The sequence below is a fragment of the Teleopsis dalmanni genome, chromosome 1 (assembly GCF_002237135.1).
Source record: "Teleopsis dalmanni isolate 2A chromosome 1, ASM223713v2, whole genome shotgun sequence".
Taxonomy (NCBI): Eukaryota; Metazoa; Arthropoda; class Insecta; order Diptera; family Diopsidae; genus Teleopsis; species Teleopsis dalmanni.
In genome coordinates this window covers 132,750,661-132,771,639 of record NC_051846.1, presented here as the reverse complement: position 1 = coordinate 132,771,639, position 20,979 = coordinate 132,750,661, and the positions used below count along the sequence as shown (strand labels likewise).

General features: G+C 30.7%; 1 protein-coding gene across 3 annotated transcripts; it reads right to left on the bottom strand.

Moving 5' to 3' along the window:
- Positions 1–10,300: 10,300 nt before the first annotated feature.
- On the bottom strand, positions 10,301–12,541 carry LOC119668779 (selenide, water dikinase 2). Of its 3 annotated transcripts, none has more exons than XM_038078411.1 (5): positions 12,455–12,541; positions 11,839–12,098; positions 11,413–11,782; positions 10,900–11,093; positions 10,301–10,848 (listed from the first exon to the last, which is right to left on the bottom strand). In XM_038078411.1, the coding sequence occupies exons 3-5, from the start codon at positions 11,772–11,774 to the stop codon at positions 10,466–10,468; spliced, it is 939 nt and encodes a 312-aa protein (XP_037934339.1). In that variant the 5' UTR covers positions 11,775–11,782; positions 11,839–12,098; positions 12,455–12,541; the 3' UTR covers positions 10,301–10,465. The 3 variants fall into 3 exon arrangements, with proteins under 3 accessions (XP_037934339.1, XP_037934340.1, XP_037934338.1); XM_038078412.1 differs by lacking the exon at positions 12,455–12,541 and adding an exon at positions 12,222–12,251; XM_038078410.1 differs by lacking the exon at positions 12,455–12,541 and having other exon boundaries at positions 11,839–12,259.
- Positions 12,542–20,979: the final 8,438 nt, after the last annotated feature.

Genomic DNA, 20,979 nt, shown 5'->3' with positions numbered 1-20,979 from the left:
TAATGCACTCTTTATGCTTGAGCCAGTTTGGTCTAGGCTTTGTAATGCTATAGGAACCACCATTAGCTAAGGACTATCAAGTAAACAGAATATAACTGGCGAATGGTCAGGTCGCAGCTTGTGTATGTTGATACAGAACTTCTACTTATGTCTTTGAACATGGCGAAGCCCGTTAGGTTCAGTATTTTTTTATCTGCAGCCCAATACGTTGGCTGTCCGTAACAACTAATTACAGATCTTTGCTTCTGAACAAATCATTACATCCACACTTTTTCGGGACATGAAGTTTGTAAGGTTTAGTTAATTTTTCTTTTTAAAGTACTCACAACAAAACAAACTTAAACAAAAAAATTTGCAATATGAGTATTTGGCGTTACATTTTAAATATCTCATTTAAAGTAGATTGCATGACTGAAATAAACTAAGTTCAGATCTGGATGAAAGTGGAGATCTTTATTTCCAAACTATTATTTTGAACTGCAGCTGCATATTATTTGTCAAATTTGACGGCAAATGAAACACCTTGTGTAGCAGGCTTAGAACACAAAAGTTGGGTTACTCCATCTAATTTGATGGGGATACTTCTTGTAAGTTTGCATAAAGCTTCTTTCTGCAGAGCTAACCTGTGCATCAGCATTGTATAAGTAGGACAATCTCTATAGTTTGCTGTTTGTCTTATGACCCTGAAATTATATTCGGCATCAATTTGTAGTTTAATGTTGTGTACATGGCCCCTGGTTAAAGGAACCATATGCAAACAATCAAACAATATGGAATTGTTTCCAATCAGACGTACAGATAGTGTAGCAAGAGTATTTAAACTGCGTTTACGTAGGTAGATTGAAGGAGGTTTAATCTTTCTAGTTGTAGGCTGATTAGCTTCCTATTATATATTTTTAGGAAAAGTGAAACACACGGTCCGATGTATTTTTTAACAAGTTCTTTACTTCACTTTATTAACTATACTAAAAATGAATAATGAATAATAATAAGAAAAAGGAATATAGAATAATGACAGGCCAGAGTTGCCAGGCAATTAATATTTAAAAAAGTACTTTACATAACAACACCCCCCCTAATAAAGTGCTTTTATTATGTATAAAATATGACTTTAATATTTCATTCCTAATTTCCGTAAGCAATTAACATGCTTTTCTGTAGTGAGTCCTTTGGTAAGGACGTCTGCGGGCATTTCTTCTGTTGGCATATATTTGATTTTAACAGTGCCGTCGTTAACCTTGCTGCGAATAAAGTGATAACGAATATCAATGTGCTTTGTCCGTGGATGATACCTGAAGCTTTCCGTTAATTTTTGAGCGCTTTGATTATCATTAAAGATTTCAATTGTCTTACTTGTAATGCCAACATCATCAAGGACTGCCTTTAGATATAACGCTTCTTTTGTGGCCTCAGATATGGCCATATATTCTGATTCAGTGCTTGAAAGCGCTACTGTACGTTGCTTTCGAGCTTCCCAACATATCGCTGCTCCTGATATAATGAACGCATACCCTGAATATGAACGTCTATCGTTTAAGTCAGCGCCCCAATCAGCGTCAACCAGACAATACAATTCTTCATTGTTTTTCTCATACAATAGACCATAGTTGCTTGTACCTTTAAGGTATCTTAGAATTCGTTTTGCTGCTTTCCAATGTTCCACGTTATAATTTGAATTGAACTGGCTAAGAAAGTTTACAGCAAATGCAATATCAGGTCGAGTTGTAACAGCTAAGTACATTAATGCTCCTATCAAGCCTTGATAGGGATACATCTTCATAACACCTTCATCAATTTTTGTTGGTTTTGTTAACTTAATGTTCAATTCTATGGGAGTCTTCACTGGTTTACAGTCTTTCATATTGAACTTTTCAATGATGCTTTTTGCATACTTCTCTTGTGAAAGAAAAACTTGATGCTTGCTTAAATTTTGATGAAACTCGATGCCAAGACAAGTACTTACTATTCCCAAATCCTTCATTTCGAAATCATTCGCAAGTGCATCCTTTATTTCTTTTATACGAAACTTATTATTGGACGCTATTAGTAAATCATCTACATATATTGTCATCAAAACAATGTCGTTGCCTTCACGCTTAGTGAATACACAAGGATCCTGTTGTACTGCACTTAGACCCATATTCTGTAGTTTCTTTGTTAATTTCATGTACCATGATAGCCCAGACTGACGGAGTCCATAAAGAGCTTTCTTTAATAAACATACAGGTGACTTACTTGATTTAATCGCCTTTAACCAATGCTGCGCTGTTTCTTTAACTTTTCTACACAATACTGTTGAAGTTTTTCCCACTGGTTTTGATGAAACAACTTTGTTCGGGAATGGTATAGGATAATCGGGAATTTCCATGAAGACACTCTCTTCGAGTTCTCCATTTAGGTATGCTGTAATGACATCCATCTGATGGATCTCCAAATCCATTTTTGCTGTCAGTGCCGCAAGTAGTCTTATAGATGTTGAACGAACGACTGGAGAAAACGTATCATGAAAGTCTTCACCTGGTCGTTGTGCAAAACCCTTCGCTACTAATCGTACTTTCTGTTTTCCGTCATCTTTAGTTCGAAGCACGAATCTATTCCCAATAACTTTTCGTAATTTCGGTCTTTCGACCACTTCCCATGTTTTATTCTTTAGTTGTGCCACCATTTCGTCTTCTAGCGCCTTTGACCAGGAATTTGTTTCATCGCTTTCAAGTGCCTCTAAAATCGTTACTGGAGTTTGATATGTAGTGAGAAACGCCATTTCACAATCTTCAAAAACGTTGTTGTCAGGTTCATCATCTGAATGGTTTTTATCAGTAATTTTTCTTACTGAACTTGTATTGTCGTCTTCGTTGGATGATTATTCACCATTCCGATTTGACGTGTGATATTCTTTTCGAGGCCTACCGCGTGAATTTGTGCGAATAAGTCTCGGACGACCTCTTCTACGAATGGAGTTTTCTTCTCGCGTATCTGTATTTTCTACAATTTTCGGATTGACCGACGGTTTCTGATTTTCAGAATTTTCGAACGCAATGTCGATATAATCATTTGTTTGGCAGTCGTTTTCATTGTTAATATAAATGTTTTCGTATTTATTATGATAGATATTTTTGTTTACGAACACGACATCACGACTTATTGTTATATTTCGTTTTGTAGGTGACCATAGCCGATAGGCTTCCGCTTCGTTTGAATATCCAACAAACATATAAGGTTCTGACTTCGAATCGAATTTATCTCTAGTCTTATCCTTTTTTAGGACATATGCTTTAGAGCCAAATACTTGAAAATGTACAATAGTTGGCATTTTACCAGTCCACAACTTGTGCGGTACTACACCATTCAATGCTTTTGTAGGACACCTATTCCGAATATAGCACGCTGTATTTATGGCCTCTGCCCAAAAATTTGGCGGAACTTCAGCTTGTTTCATCATGCAACGGGCCATTTCAACTAGAGTTCTGTTTTTACGTTCAGCAATACCATTTTGCTCCGGCGTATATGGAGCAGTTAAGCGTCTTTGTATACCAAATTTCCTCAAGAATAAATTAAATTCAGAATTAACGTATTCTCTACCATTGTCTGATTGTAAAGCCTTAATTCGTTTACCCGTGTTTCTACTGCTCTTTTGTATTGCTTAAATACATTTAATACATCGGATTTTTGTTTTATAAAATATACTTGACAATAGCGTGATTTGACATCAATAAATGTTACGAAATATCTTGCATCCGAATTTGATGCTGTTCTCATTGGTCCGCACACATCACTATGCACGATCTCTAATAAATCACTTGTTCTAGTTTCTTTACTCTTAGGAAACGATTTTTGTGTTTGTTTTTCACTAATACAAATTTCGCAAGTCGGAAGTTTTTGTTTAGGATTTAATTTTAATCCGTGTACTAGGTTATTACTAGCCAATTTTTTAAGATCGTTTTCATTTATGTGGCCCATTTTCTGGTGCCACTTTTCAATGTCACATTTTTCTTCAGCAACTTGTGCAAAATGATTTTTATTTTCAACAATAAAAAGATTTCCACATCTTTTCGCTCGAGTTATAACCTTCTGATATTTGTCCAATACGATTGCATCTGAAGGACGAAAATGCACTTCATATCCGCTGTCTACTATTTTTGATACAGAAAGTAGACTTGTACGCAAGTCTTCGACATATAGAACTTCTTTAAGATCAATATTATTATCACGACCGTCTACGTCTACAGTTATTTTCATTTTACCGACGCCGTTTATATTTGTTGTGTTGTCGTTTGCTAAGTTAAGCACTTTATTCGATTTTTGAAAGTCTGTAAAATATTCACGGTTTGCACTTAAATGGGCAGTACATCCACTATCTAGGCACCAATAATTTTCTTTTATTGAGCTAATAAATGCATCTTCAACATGATAGCTAAAATTATTGTTTACAGATTTTTCCGAATTTTTCATTTGCGTGTTATTTTCAGCTTTTGCTTTATTTTTACATTCACGTGCAAAATGTCCGATTTTGCCACAATTAAAACATTGTTTGTTTCGTTTAGAATCACTGTATCGTTTGTTTTGTTTTGCGTTTAGGCTTTTATTTCGATTTATGTATAGAGAGTTTTCATCACTATGTCTATCTTCTTTTGTCCTTTGCGATTCAGCTTCTTCTAATATTTTCACTCGAAGTATGTCTGGCTTTGGCAGCTCGTAGCGCGTTTCTAACGCGCACCTGAAAGTGTTAAAAGAGTCGGGTAGGCTATATAGGAGCAGTATGGCAAGAAGCTCATCCCCGATGGTGACGTCAATTTCTTTTAATTTCACCACGGCTTCGAAAAAATCGTTGAGGTGTTCTCGAACCTTTTCACCCTCCTTCATGCGCGAAAGTGCAACCTTTTTCAGCAACGTCGCCTTGCGCGCAGGCCCTTTTGATGAATATGTGGCTTGTAGTTTCATCCACATTTCCTTTGAATTTATGCATTCTGCAATTAATCTTAATTCTGATGCACTTATTGATAGCATTATATCAGCACACGCTTTCTGATCAAAGCTGATCCATTTTGCAGCCCCTTCGCCCGTTGGACACGACGCAGTACCTTCGACATATGACCATAAATCGTTTTTTACGAGAATAGCTTTCATTTGTAATTTCCATATATCGTAGTTTTCCGCATTAAGCGGTTCAACTCGAATCACCGTTCCCGACATTTATATACACATATTAAATCTACTTTTTATGCGCACGTGCTTTTTACTTCGCAGTGGAAGCGTGCTGGGCCCATAACCTATTATATATTTTTAGCAAAAGTGAAACACACGGTCCGATGTATTTTTTAACAAGTTCTTTACTTCACTTTATTAACTATACTAAAAATGAGTAATGAATAATAATAAGAAAAAGGAATATAGAATAATGGCAGGCCAGAGTTGCCAGGCAATTAATATTTAAAAAAGTACTTTACATAACAACACTTCCTCTGTAGATTCAACTAGTTCAGCAAAGTTATTATCAGAAAGTATGTTTGTGGGTACATATCTTTATTAGTTTCATTTATTTTAACACATCTTTTTGAGGACTTAGTTTACGTTTAATACTGATATAATGTTCAATGCCTGTTTAGATTATTTTGTTTCTTGAACTTACTGTGTCGGAAATTGCAAGCGATGCTGCTAAAGGTGCAATGTTTGGTGAGCTTCTATCAGTTGGTACAGTTTCAAAGAGCAACGTGTTTGATACGTCCAGATAAGCATTTTACCAGATACCAGATAAGCATTTTCGTTTATTTGGGTCTTCTCTCTAGGTGAGGTGAGGCTATATGTAAATAGCATAATTGCTATACAATTTATTTATTATTATAATTACTATTATATTACTATTAAATAAAAGAAATAAATTATTGTTATGAATTATTATAAAATATATCTATCTATATATATATATATATATATATATAATCGTTTGTTCGTCTGTTTGTTACTCAATAACTTTTCAATGACTGAACTAATCTTCTTGATAGTTTCAGATCATATTTATATAGTTTCTAAGCGCAACATAGGCTATTAAAACATTCGATATTGGTTATAATTTTAACTTAAATAACAAATAATAATTTCTGTTTCAAACTGTCCGACAGTTTGAATGATACTGATTTCTGTTTTGTTTATTTTTGTGTATTTTTGTGTATATTGTTCGAACTTTTACGAAGTAGCAGAAATGACAGATAGAAATTCTAAATGTTAATTGAAATAAATTGAAAATTGGTCAAAATATTGTTTCTTAATAAATGCATTTATGTTAAATTGTTAAACTTAAATAAAATTATAGTTTTCGTTATGTATTTGAAAGAAATAGTAGTTTCATATGATATTTAATTTCACCAATTTTTTATTATATATTTATTTAAAATGAAGCAATTATTTATTGCATTTCTGCAATATAAAAAAAACATTCAAATATGGCTAAAGTACTTCAAAAATGTCCCATCATTGGTTGGGATGAATGCACAATGTCACATAAATATTCATTGGAAGCATTAAATCGAACACTTAAAGATTTAAATGCCACCGATAGACTTTTAAGAGGGGCTTTAATATTATTGGCAGGTGATTTTAGACAAACATTACCAGTTATTAAACGTTCAACCTATGCTGATGAAATCAATGTGTGCCTAAAATCATCTATTTTGTGGCGAAGTGTCCATATACTTTATTAAATTTCCAGAAAATTTTTGTAAAATTACACAAAAATTTTTTTTTTCCTAGATATGTTGTTGGGTGATCCTAAAAGTATTTTGGGTGCTGATTCCAAATCTGGACTTAAATTTTTTCTATCACGTCTAGTTTTCTTTAGACAACCGGATTAACGGGTGATTCAAGGGGTTTCAGCAAATAAATCGTGAATTTAAAAAATGGTACTTACTTATGTTTTTCTCGCATATTGAGCATCAGGTAAGTAACTTTTTGGTGTCCAGCAGTAATCTGCTAACATGTTAGTGAAATTTCTTTTGTAGCGTTTTTCCATGTGTAAAATATCCTGGTGAAAACGCTCACCATGTTCATCACTAACGGCGCCAAGATTTGGTGGAAAAAAGTCCAGGTGAGAGTGTAGGAAGTGAAGTTTTAAAGACATATTGCAGCCCATTTTTTGGTATGAATCAATTAGATTAGCCACCAGATCGCGATAATTTTCAGCCAATATATTTCCTAAAAAATGCTCAACTACATTTTTGAATGAGTTCCACGCGTTAATTTCTGTTGAACTCAATTGCTGTTTAAATTCCGAGTCCTTCAGCAATTCTCTAATCTGTGGCCCAATAAAAATACCTTCCTTAATCTTAACCTCACTTATTTTAGGAAATTTTTGCTTTAAATAAGTAATCCATGGCTTTAACAAAATTTTTAAAAAGTCCTAATTTAATGTGCAGAGGTGGCAAAAGAATATTTTTAGGATCGACCAAAGGCTGGAAGAGGACATTTTTGATTCCAGGAACGAGTGCTTTACGTTGTAGCCAATCTTTTTTCAAGTAATGCAATTTTCTGTCTCTGTTATCCCACTCACAGATGAAGCAACAATATTTCGTGTAACCAAGTTGTAAGCCTAGTAAAATTGCAATAACTTTTAGGTCACCACAAATTTTCCACTTATATCTTTCGTAGTGAATTTTTTTTAAGAGAAACTGCATATTCTCGTAAGTTTCTTTCATATCAGTTCCATGGGCTAACGGTATTGAGGGAATTTCATTTCCATTATGTAAGAGAACAACCTTTAAACTGACCTTAGAAGAATCAATGAACAAACGCCAATCATCATCGTTGTATTCAAAATTAAGAGTATCCATAACAGATAGAACATCATTGCAAAAAATAAGGTTGTTTTCTTGAGAAAAGAATAATTTTAATTCGTCATGGCGAGATCGATACATAGAAATTTTAGTTTTTGGATCCAACAATTTCCAACCCTTTAATCGTGAAGGTATGGCTTTTAGTTCCTTCGGCGAATTTTCTTTTACCGATTCAATCGACTCAAAACGCTTACCACGAAGGGGCAATTTGAGTTTCGGGAACAGAAAAAACTCGCACGGATCCAGATCTGGCGAATATGGTGCCTGAGCGATGACAGTGGTGCCGTGTTTGGTCAAAAAATCGCGTACAACAAGAATTTTCCATAGTAAAAATCGCTAAATGCACTTGAGGTAGTCTCACATTAACAGCTGCTGTAAACAAACTAATTGTCAGATGGCGCTGAAATTTGTATCATATGTCAAGAAAGAGTGTACCAACATAACAAAAAAAATTTTTGAAAAAGGTCTATTACTTAAAAAGTAGTTAACAAACAACAAAATCCGGATACTTTTTGAGCAGTAGGTAAATTACGACTTTATAGCAAAAATATACATTCAAGTGTTTTGACGAATCTAGACGTGATAGAAAGAATCTAAATACAGATTCGGAATCAGCACGAAAAATACGTCTAGGATCTCTTAACAACGTCTCTACGACAAAATCTTTGTTGACCAGTGTTATTAATTCGAAAGAGGAATTAATAGAAAGCTTATTACCTAACACATACCTATCAAAATTATCGGAATCATCAATGGCTTCAAAGTAGAGCGATTCTGGCTGTCGAAAACTTAGATGGCTATGAAATCAATTTCAAAATTCAAGCTATACTGCCTGGTAATTTAATTTCTTTTATGTCCATCGATAAAGTAGTAAATGAAAACGAGATTGTGAATTATCCCACTGAGTTCTTAAAAATTGGTTCACCAATCATTTTGTTACGCAATCTAAATCCACGAAAATTATGTAATGGAACAAGATTAGTTATAAAAAGAATTATGATGAACTTAATTGAATCAACAATTAAGTGGAAAATTCAGAGAAAAAATATATTGCTTCCACGCATACCAATTATACCAACCGATGTTTCAATTCAATTCAAACGATTGCATTTTCCAATTCGTTTAGCAGTAAACTAAAAGTAAGTGGAATAAATTTGGAAAATCCATGTTTTTCGCATGGGCAACTATATGTTGCATGCTACCGTATTGAAAAACCTTCTGATATATATATATACGCTCAAAATGGCCTATCAAAAAATGTTGCTCATGATTTAGCTTTAAGGTAACATTATAGTAGCCCATAATTAATATAATATTAAATAATAATAATATAATAATATGTTAATATAATATTAAAAAATCCTTTTCATTTGAAATGTAGTGCTTATAAGGATTTGAAATAACATGAAAATATTTGTAACATAAGTAATGCATGTGGGCTTTTTGCAGTTCAAAAGAAAAAAAGTCAAAATTATTTTTTGCATTAAAATGCTAAAAGTTAAGTTGACATATACGGACACTACTAATACGGCGTTTACATTGGCCGAAAATGGCTCATTTTGGTCAAAAATCGAAAATGAGTAGCTGATGGCTCATTCTTGCATATAAAATTTCAAGCGCGAAAATGAGCAATTTTCTCACATTCTGTATGAAAGACGTTCGAATGCATTCCACATATGTTCCAAATGCAAGGGAATCCATTGAACATACCCTAAATAAAAGCCTTTCATGGCATTTTCACAGTTTGAGAAAGCTGTTTTTGACATGTTTACAAAAAAAGGTAAACAAATGTTTGGTGGTTGCATTTTCTTGAAAACGATGCACCTCTTTTTAGAACTTCTACTTCCCAAAAGGTAATTAATCGAAGTTAAAAATATGTTTTAAGTTTATATTGTAAGGTTTGAAAGCATATTTAATCTTCATGCAATATTTTTTTGGCACAGGCCAAAATCAAATCAACAAGCAAGTTGAAAAATCAGCTGTTTGAAATGAGAACAAACGAATTACAACGAATGTAAACACTTTCAAATGGTTCATTCAAAATGAGCCATTTTCGGCCAATGTAAACGCCATATGACACGGTTAAACTTGACAATCTCTTTATCTACACAGATATTGGAATAACAACAAATATTACAACTCAGCTGAGCAAGGACAATTAATTGCAAGGGGAGACGTTCGCCGGGTCAGCTAGTAATCTTATATTAAAAGAAAAAATAGATAAAATAAAATTTCAATATTAGGAAAAAAATTGCTTTTGGATTCTATTGTGTTGCGATGTTTTCTCGTAGTCTTAAAATCAAAGCTTTTGTAGAACACGTTTCTCAATAGTATAATAGTTCTCTCTATCAGCACTTTTGTTTTTTTTTTGGTAAATGACTGAATCCAAAATAATGCGACATCAGTCTAAAATATTTTCGGATTGATATAAATTGTCCATCATTACATTTAAGATCAAATTATTGTTTTAAAAAATGTATGTTTTCTTGGTTTATTTGTATGATGTATGAACAATGTATCATATTGTATAAAAATATAAACTTAAGTCCAAAAAAAATATCGGAGATTCTCCTGATTAAGCAATCTTTAAGAAAACCTCGCCATAAATTGGAATCTCAAATATATATATATTGAAATAATAATTAAAATTGTATTTCCAAAAATTCAGGATTGTCGATTACGCTGCCTTTACGTTGAACAGATTTTTCAACATGTCCTACAATCCATGCGTCCTGCTCACCTTTTGATTCTTCTTTGAACTCCGCACAAAATGCAGATGCGTCTGCAAGTGATAAACAGATTAGTAACCCTCCTGAAGTTTCTACTGCTTTGCCAGTTTTTAGTTTAGTGTCCTGATGTGTTATGTTGGCAATTTTAAGCACATTTTTAATTATAGGTATTTTAGTAATTTTGAATTCCAAAGATTCATTTTGAAACAGTGCGAGATTATTAGTATGACCTAATAAACCAAAACCAGTGACATCGGTAGCAGCGTGAGCATTGTGCTTATGCATTAAAATTCCAGCTGAAATTATTTTATTATTGTTAAACACTGCACTTGTATTTTATATATTACCGTTTTTATTTAAAAATGTCATCGATTTCACAGCAATTTCGAATGTTTCCGTTAGTTGATCATTGCTTAAATGGATGGCTAGTTTTTGATATTTTTCGTTATTTTCTTGCATCCATAGATAAGCACTTGTAGCTAAATGTGTTCCTAGTGGTTTCGTTAGTACAAGAGCGTCACCATCCCTTGCACCATATGGCCTTTACAATTATATAAAAACGAAAATAATACATTAATAACTGTCTAAATTGAAAATGTTACGTAGCAAGTTATAACACCAAGATTGATTCCGTGAACATCCGGGTCTACACCCCGAAGCCACTCGTCAATTTCGACGAACAAGTGCCGTTCACCAACCCCGAAAGGCACTACTCAATCCACGCGGGTTACAACAATAGCAACACACAATTTAAATAACGACGTGATTTAGTTAATAAAATTTATAGTACAAAAAGCCAATATATCTTAATAATATTATTGCTACGCATGTTCAAAAAATATGCTTTTTTTTCTACCTACATGATGATTTCTTCATTTTTAATAACTGTTGTAGCCACACCACCCAAAATGCACCATGGATTGACAGTAATGCTATCAACAAAAAGTTTACAACGAGCAAATTTTGCACTATCTTTGAACCCTTCCATAATCTTTTGAATAACAACATCGCGTTCAGTATTCGATAATTGTTCTGGAGCACTTATAATCATTTGGAGTTTGTCTATTTCGGTTACTCCAACTGCGTACACATCACTCAAAACATTAGCGAGAGCTATTTTTCCCATAATAAACGGATCATCTAAAAGCGGATAAAAGAAATCTACAGTTTGTACTAAAGAAAGCTGCTTATATCGCGGCAACGGAATTACAGCACAATCCATTCCTGAACCTAAAGTTACAAAAATGGAATGAATTAAATCACATTATATTTAAAAGTAATCTTACCAACACAATTTTCGTCATTTTTCTGATGTATTTTATATTTGGAACTAATTATGTCTGCTTCCTCAAGGTACTTGTTAAGAGCATCTTGGGGTAGTTTACATCCTCACCCACGTAAGGTTGAAAAGTTAGTAAGCCGAAAATTTGGATCTAGTCCGTGATCTACCGGGTCAAATGTTTTCATTGCAGCTGTTAATTACGTCTTATTTCTTTAAATTTAGCAATATCGCAACAATGTCATAATTTAAGCTTGAATCTGTTTACTGTGTAAAAGTGGGTAATACAAAAATATAAAATTATCAAAAAATTACAAATTTTGATATTAAATCTTCGTTGTAATATTTTAACATTAAATTAATATTTTATATAGAAATGATGTATTTTACTTTCTGTATGTATTACGTAACATAATACCAAAGAAGATAAAGAAAAGAAACTGAGAGTTACTCGAAAAATTGTGTATAAATTTTTCTGGATTATTCAAAAAATATTCAAAATTTTGTGTAATGAGGTGAAAATAATACGCAGTACAATAACAAAAAGCCTAATGCTACATAATGGCGCGTGAATATTTTCCCCACCTGGACCCTGCAACTTTGCCCACCCGGTCCCTACTCACCTCGATATTTGCTAAAGTAGGAGAAGTTTCTGAGAAATTTCGTTGTTTGTTTTGGTTTTTTGACATTAAAAATCAGTTACGAGAAAATGCGCCAAAGTTGCAATTAAGTGCACAAATACGAAAAATAAGGCGGAATTTGTTTTCAATTATAAAAGCATTAAAAAACGTAATTATTCCAGAAAAATATACGAAATATTAGTTAATTAAAATTTATTTACAGATGAAAGAGAAGTGCGTACTTGGATGTTTAAATTTCAAACATCTCTATAATTTTTCCAAAGGTATATTATTAATTAAAAATAACACAATTTATTGTTGTAGAATAAAGTAAATATAAAAATCTATTAACACATTAGAAACTTAGATGTGTTCCTAATTAGCGTATATAATAAACTACGAATTAAGTTGTGCATGTTATTTATAATTTAGTACTTTGAAAGTGATTAGAAAATTATTTTTTCCATCACATACTAATAATTATAAAAATGGAAAAATCCTGATGTGAAATTAATATTTTTAATTATACTTTGGTTGAGTGTTGTTATTATATATAGATTTTTAAATTTATGTTGACTATATTTTAACAAAACAGAAGTGTAAAAAATTGTATGTTTTAAAAATATATTGTACAATTTGCATTTTTTTTGTTTGTTTTTTTCTTCAAATCATACAGACAAAAGACCTTGGGCGCCCAATTGCATTCCACTTTATATTGCTGCAAATTTTGTTGTTGCTTGAACAAAGTCTGCGATTTAGTCAATGTGATCTGTTTTCTTCGTAACAATTATCTTTGTATTAAATGTTCCTTCCCAGTAGAAAAAGTGGTCTTCGAAGACATTGTCTTCAAGACGGTCTTTGATACCGCGTCCGCATGTTCAAGCAAATTTGCAAAACAATTGCTCAAAACATGAATGTAAATACTCTTTCTTTGCTTTCTCTCTCATTTTTAGTGTTCATAGCAACTTATTTGAATTTTGCCTCAGATGACGCTATGTTTTATAAATGAAGTGACGCAATAATTTTGAAGTGTAGTAAATAAACATTTGTGAAATAAATATTAAAAAAATCAAAATGAATAAAGAAACAAAATCATTAAACTATGAAATATTAAAAAAAAAGAAATTAAATCAAAACAAATTAAATATTGACTTAGTTCCTGGAAAATATATTGATATTAATATTGAAGACAATAATTCCAGTGAAAGTTGTTTAAGAAACGAAACAAAGGATGTTGAAAATAAAAAAACTAAAAACACTTGTGAAAAATTAGCTGTTATATTTAAAAAACACAGGATTAACAGGCGTTGTGGTAATGATATTTTAGAACTCTTAAGATCAGAAGGTTTAATTGTACCAAAATCCTCTTCAACGCTTTTGAAAACATATAAAACTTCAACAATTGATGATAGCGAAATGCTATAAATTATTTTATATTAGTTTTAGTTAATTTTAGATATGTTAAGTTATATTAAGTTAATTATTTAAATTAATTTTCATTATGTTTACTAGTTTTTACTAGTTTATTTTTAATATCTTAATAAAATTTATAATAATTTATAATAAAATTTATAATTTACTTTTAAAACTTTTAATTTTGAATGTAATGTAAGAAATTATTATATAAAATAAATAAAAGTACAAAATACAACAATTTCTTTCTACTTATTTAAAGAGAAAATTGAAATTCATTTAAAATTTAAAGAGCGCAATAAAAGAGTAGAAATAAAAAAAAGGGTGAAAAAATTATATGAGCACTGCACTAAGAGCGCACAACTTTCTGTCGAATGCGTCCGTTATGCAAGACATGGTCTTCGAGACGGTCTTCGAGACATGTACACAAAAATTCATTGAAGACATTTGGCTAATTTGTATGAAAGCGTCTTCGAAGACCGTCATACATTTGGATCGATCGGTCTTCATGTATGTATCCATGTCTTGAAGACGTCTTCGATGACGGATCGATCCGTTTTCTACTGGGTTAATAGTTCTCCAAACTGTGTTACATGTATTCATACAAATTTTAAGTAATGGTCGTTTTATGATTTTTATTATAGAAACGAGTGGAAGGTCCTGTTAGGAGTTACTGACTCCATAAACCGGATATTTTATGTCTGTGATAGGCACTTTTTTGCAAAAATGCGTTGCACGAACAATTTAATCCGGGAAGTAATGCCCGACCAAAATTTAGGCCGGTAAACGGCTATAGGTATGAATAGATTTTAAAAACTCTCACATTAGGAGTGTTTTTTCTGTCTCCGATAGCCTATAAATATTTAAGAACTTCTTGTAATTGACCAACAGGGCGAACTCTTTTGTAGTTTGTTTCAAAGTGGCCCAAATCTCCAGGCTGCATAAATAGTAGCCTTAAGTCCCTTGAATTTCGTAGTCGGAACTTCACATACGCTCAGAAGTATGTTTCAATTTCCTGTAACGAAATTTCTCTAAAAACTCTCCTGCAATATGATAGGGACAACGATAAAATTGTTGTCCTTGAATATTATGGTGACGAGAATCGCAGTTCCAAAATTGCAAGTAGTGCTTTTACCTTTTTAGTTCAAGGAATTGGTGGAGATAAATGGTCACAGCCTTTTGCTTACTTCTTTACTAGTAGTAGTTGTAAAGCGACAGTTATAAAGAGATATCTAATTGAAGTAATTAAGCAACTTCGAAGTATAGGATTAAATTCATGCCATTTTGTTTTTGATCAAGCAAAAAATTTTATTTGTTTAGCCAAAAGCTTAGGAGTTAGCGAAGACAATTCATTTTTTGAGGTGAATGGTGGTAAAATTTATTTATTTCATAATTCGCCTCACTTGCTGAAAAGCACACGAAACTGTTTAGAAAATAGCAAAAATTGTTTATATTTTAAAAGCTTAAAAGTCTCTTGGGAAGATATTGTATTATTCTACAGTATCGATTCAAAAAATAGTTTAAAATGTGCGCCTAAACTGACAAACGCACATATTAGACACGATTCGTTTCATAAAATGAACGTTACTTTCGCAGCACAAATTTTCAGCAACACTGTTGCTACAGGTATGAAAACTATACATAATTCAGACTATTTAATAGATAATACTATAACATTTAACAATACTATAGATTTCATTCAATTTATCAATAACCTTTTTGATATATTTAATTCTAGCAACATTACAGGTCTTAATTTCAAAGCAGGTTTCTGTGGCTCAGTTGAGCAAATTCAATTTCTTAAAAGGCACAAAGTTTACTTAAGTCTCTGAATATTGAAGATAGTGGTGCTATAAATATTAAGCCTTCATTTTTTTCTATTAATGGCTGGCTTCTTAATATAAATATAAATATAATAATATAAATAGGCAATTTCTTTCCACAAAAGGTTTTCAAGTTTTATTGACCAGAAAACTTTGCCAAGATCGGTTAGAACATTTTTTTTGGTGAAATTAGAAGAGGAGGTGGTAATTGTACAAGAAAAACACCTCATATGTTTTCGTGTCTCTTTCAAAAAAAATGGGGCGTGCAATATGTTAACATTGTTAACGGTAATTGCGAATATTTCCCTAATTTCGACTGCCATAATATTAACCCATTCCTTTCAATTTCATGTACAGATAAGCTTGTTTTAGATACTTCCTGGAAATAGACATAAATAAAGATCATAACGCATTTCTTAATAATTGCCATTTTAATATAGATGTAGACCTTAAAATATTTTTAAATCGTAATGCTTTCTCTTATATATGTGGGTGTCTTTTTTTAAAAATGCAAATTAATCATAATTGTCTGTCGACTTTTCCACACATTAGTGACCTTTCAGTAACCAATATTTTCATAATAGAAAAGCAATTCCAAAATTGCCATTTAGTTTAACCACCTCCTCCTTTTACTACATATATTGAAAAATTAGAATCACAATTTTTCATTTTAAAATTTTTTAATCGAGATAATAAAGTTTTGAATTTTAAACATAAACAATTATACTTTCAACACTTATAAACAGCACAAAAGTGTTCATACTCTTTAAATGATTTTTTGCTTAAACATAAAACATTTTAGTTTTTAATTTTATAATTTATTAAATTTATTTACAATTTATCCTTAATTTAATAGTTCCTTATTATTTTTGGTTTAATATTAAATATTTTTAAAATAGTAATATTGTTTTGTATATATTAAGTTATTCTAAATTGTATTTACATAAAATTGTATATTTGTTAAATAAAATATTTTGGTGGATAGGCCTATTGGGGAACCGAACACCAAAAACTTGGTAACGCGCCAGCAAGCATACCTCTTAGGTGGTGCGGAAAATGCTTATACATTTAATATTTCTTCTAACACTACGCGATGAAATTGATCCTTATTGTTTACAATGTTGTTATTAACTAGTTAAGAATTTTTTGAATTTTATACATAAAAAACATTTCACCTTACTGAAAGGATTGCTTAAAACTACAAAAAATATGTAGTAGTAAACAGCATATACATCTGTACGATTTTCTATATTGAAAAAATTTGATGTACAAGCTAAAATGGTATTACAATATACCAAACTTTTTTTGAATTTTAAAAGGTCATATTAATATTTATCTTTTTAAAACAAAATATTAAAACAATGCAACCTAATACCCGAAATGTATGAACACATATTAACTTTTCTATTAGATGCTAACTTTTCCTATAAATGTATTTTTCTATCAGCATCTATATAAATATAGTACGTTTATGTGAAACACGATAAAAAGAACTTTTATTTTAATAAATACGATACAATTTTTTAAACTTTATTGAAACACTTTCATGACTAATTATATATACATATTTACATATATCAGTAATAGTTATTTTATATTTACTATTGATTTTAGTTTACCAATTCTTCATTTATATTGGAATTATATAGCGCATTTAAAATTTTTATGTAAATTGAAGTAAAACTGATATAAAAAATTATGCCTATATTTACTCATTATAATTGTATTAATGTATACAATGGATTTTCCAAGAACAATAATTTATACTATTTCTTCTAATTAGAAGAAATAGCTACATGCTAATATGCAACCACAAATGTAGTAAATATTTGCCTGAGCCTAGATAGCAACGACACTGAGAGGGCCAAGCCGGAGTTGGAACACGAAATTTTTCTAAGTTTATTAATTTGTCAAAATCAGCCAAATTCAATTTTGTTCGGAAAAAGCTGACTTTTTTTACTTAAAAAATTATTAAAAAACAACCACAAACGGACCCGACATGCACGAATATTCACCTGAAAGCTTTTAAATAAAGTAAAAATCAGAAAAATCGTATGCACAGAAGTTGTGCAAAATCGAATTAAATTTCGATATCGAAACTGCTTAATCATCCAAGTCAATAAAGTAAAAATGCAAAATGTTCAAAAATACATCACAAAACACAATTTTAAAACCTCAATTAGATATTTTAATTTTATTATAAAAAATTGTTTCCAATTCTTCATAGCATTTTTTTAGCTTACTGTACTGTAATCATTATATCTTCGTGTGCAACAACGGGACCGAAATAAAATTAATTTTCCTTTAAACACTACAAAAAACATAAATACATACATATAGTACATAAATGTAAATTTTTCTCTCTTATAGTTTATGTTTTAAAATAAAGCTTAAATTTGGCTAATTTTGACAAATTAATAAACTTAGAAAAATTTCGTGTTCCAACTCCGGCTTGGTCCCCTCAGCGTCGTTGCTATCTAGGCTTAGGTCATTCACAATTATTACTTAATGCCAGTGAGAAAACATTCTAGCTAGTCGATTTGAATGATTTATGTAAACAAATATTAAATTAATATATTCAATACTCTTTACTATAAACGAGCTACTGATTTACATACTCAATTTCAACCCAAGTCTCTATAACGACACGTTTAAAAAGAGAAGTAAACTATCAGTTTTGAGTGTTGTCCAATATTTAGTCAAATGATTCGCGATCACTGGCACAAACTACTATTTCTCTGTTAAAACTAAGTTTAGTGAAATTAAAGCTTTGGAAAAGATTGTTTGACTAGCGGATATGTTTTGGGATATCATAGTCATAATTTAATCGGTAAAACTACGAACAAATTGCTTTTTCAATAAACGGTATAATAATTATGTTTAAAATATAGCAAAAAACGAAAGTATGTCAAAAATATGAAAAAAAAAAAACAAAAGAGTTAAGACATCGATTAGGCACGCAAAAACACACAAAATTTGGCTTAAAATATTAACATTAAATTTTGTATATATTATATATAAAAAGTGAAAGTAAGCCCCATGTATGCACAGCAAATCGTTTTGTAGCAATTGAAATAAAATGTAATAAAAGTAATAATTTAAAATCCGAAAATCGCGATTTAATTTAAAAGTTAATACCAAAGTTCAAATTTTTGGTACATAATTATATGCATTTGTTAATGTATCATAATATACATATGTATGTTCATCTACAACCCCAGACATAAGATACAGTAATTTTTGCATGAATCTATTTAGCTTTTGTCAACAACAGTAATTAAAAATCACTTTTTGGAATTGTTTTTTCTTTTACATGCACTTTCAAAATTACATAGCTGGTACTGTGTCTGTATTATATTAGACGTAATTACCTGTATTTCAAGTATTTCAAGAAATACGTATGAGACTAGTTGAAATCAAATCTTATTTGTTTTACTTTAGATAAGAAAATAATCTCACTGTAACAAATGTTTAAAAATTTTACGGAGAGCTAGAATCCACTTACAACATAACTTTAAAAATATTTAAAAAGCAAAACAGTATCAATAAAAAATTGCTCACTTAGAGGTAAGTTTACAGTTTTATAGCAAATTTCCATTTTCATTTTTTAGTGCAAGAAGACAATGCTAGGTTTATTATTTAATTGTATTTAGTTATGCTGCTGCCATGCTTTCCAAATCAAAAACTATGTTGATGTTTACGACCATAAGCTCCATAAGCTATACAATAATTTTTTTAATTTTTAAATTATGTGAGTTGTGCACTCACATACTGCTTTAATTTTATTTGAGCTTATAAGCTTTCTACCCAAAGCTTTCGAAAACTATCTTAGTGCCTTATTACGCCGTCATGGTCATGAATAATAAACAAAAGATTGCGCGTTGCGCTGATCCGTTATTCCCGCTCACAAAATATCTAATTAAATACTTAATGGTAGGAAATTTTCAGGATATTTATTATTCTATTATATCTATTATATCTCATATTATATTATTCATAAACGAGGATTTTAAAAATAGTAAGTATGCAGACTCATTTCATTTCATAAATAATATAAAAACAAAAATATTTACTTTATCGCAAACTTAACGTTGAATCTTACAAAATTAAAAAACCGCTCCGAACAAAAACACAGAAATATGAAAACTTGTGATTTGCCTTTGTTAAAAAATTCGTGCAACTAATAATATTAGCTGTATTAATAATATTAGCTTTATTAATAATATTATCTTTATAACACATTACTTTAAAAATAATTTGCAAGAGTGCAATGCACATACATATGTCAGACACATGTGTTTTCAGAAAAAAATTACAATACCAAAGTCTATGCCTTTTTAAAAATATTGTGTCATCTACCTTCGCATTTAAATAGTAAACACGTGAAATAGGTGTGCAAAATAACAGTGAAAGTAAAAAAACTTTTGTTGCCGTTTATCTAAAAGAACTAGGTTTTTTATATAGCAAAATATGTCGTGTGTACAATTGGATTGGTTGGTAGCAAAAAAGATTTTATATAAAATGAAGATTTCAATGAGCACGACACAAAATCACAAATACACTCTCAGAAATTGCATAAATACCAAATACTCAAGCTTCATTTTTATTTTTATTTCAAGCTTCACCATTTATTTGTTAAATAAAGAGCGATGCAGACTATCATTTTTGTGTGTCATACGAGACAAAAAGACGTTGTGTGACACACAAGTATGATAGTCTGCACCTTTGAATGACACAGCACCAACATGTTGGCGTGCTCACCAAATGATAGTCTGTCATGATAGCGCATGATAGTCTGTCACCCCAAAAAATTCATACGTCATATAATAGCATTTTTACCTTACAAATTTATCGTAAGCAGACGATATATGTAGAATTGTAATATAAATTTAATACGTGTTTTTATTATTTTATTATTAATGTATTTATTATTTTTATTATTATTCTTTATTATTATTAAAATTACATTTATAAATTTGGGGTAAATATTTAATTAAATTTTAATTAAAACAATATAAATTTTTATACAAAATTCTTATAAAAAATTAGAATACAATTAAATATTTAACACTAACTTATAAACGATGATTATAAGTAATTTTTATTTAAAAAAACATCTAAATATGAAAATCGTTGAATTAACGATCTAAGCCCAGTAAAAAAAAACGTATTGAAAATTAGTCGTAATAACAATTAATTAATAACCTCAATTTAAGATATAATACGTTGTATTCTAAATATGCTTTTCTTTGTTGAAACTTGTTATTAATATAAAAGAATTTTAAATGTTAA

Coding starts and splice junctions, on each gene's coding strand:
- LOC119668779 (XM_038078411.1), bottom strand. CDS start 11,774: ATGGATTGTGCTGTAATTCCGTTGCCGCGATATAAGCAGCTTTCTTTA. Junction 11,094..11,412: donor AAAAATGAAGAAATCATCAT/GTAGGTAGAAAA, acceptor ATAATTGTAAAG/GCCATATGGTGCAAGGGATG. Junction 10,849..10,899: donor GACATTTTTAAATAAAAACG/GTAATATATAAA, acceptor AAATAATTTCAG/CTGGAATTTTAATGCATAAG.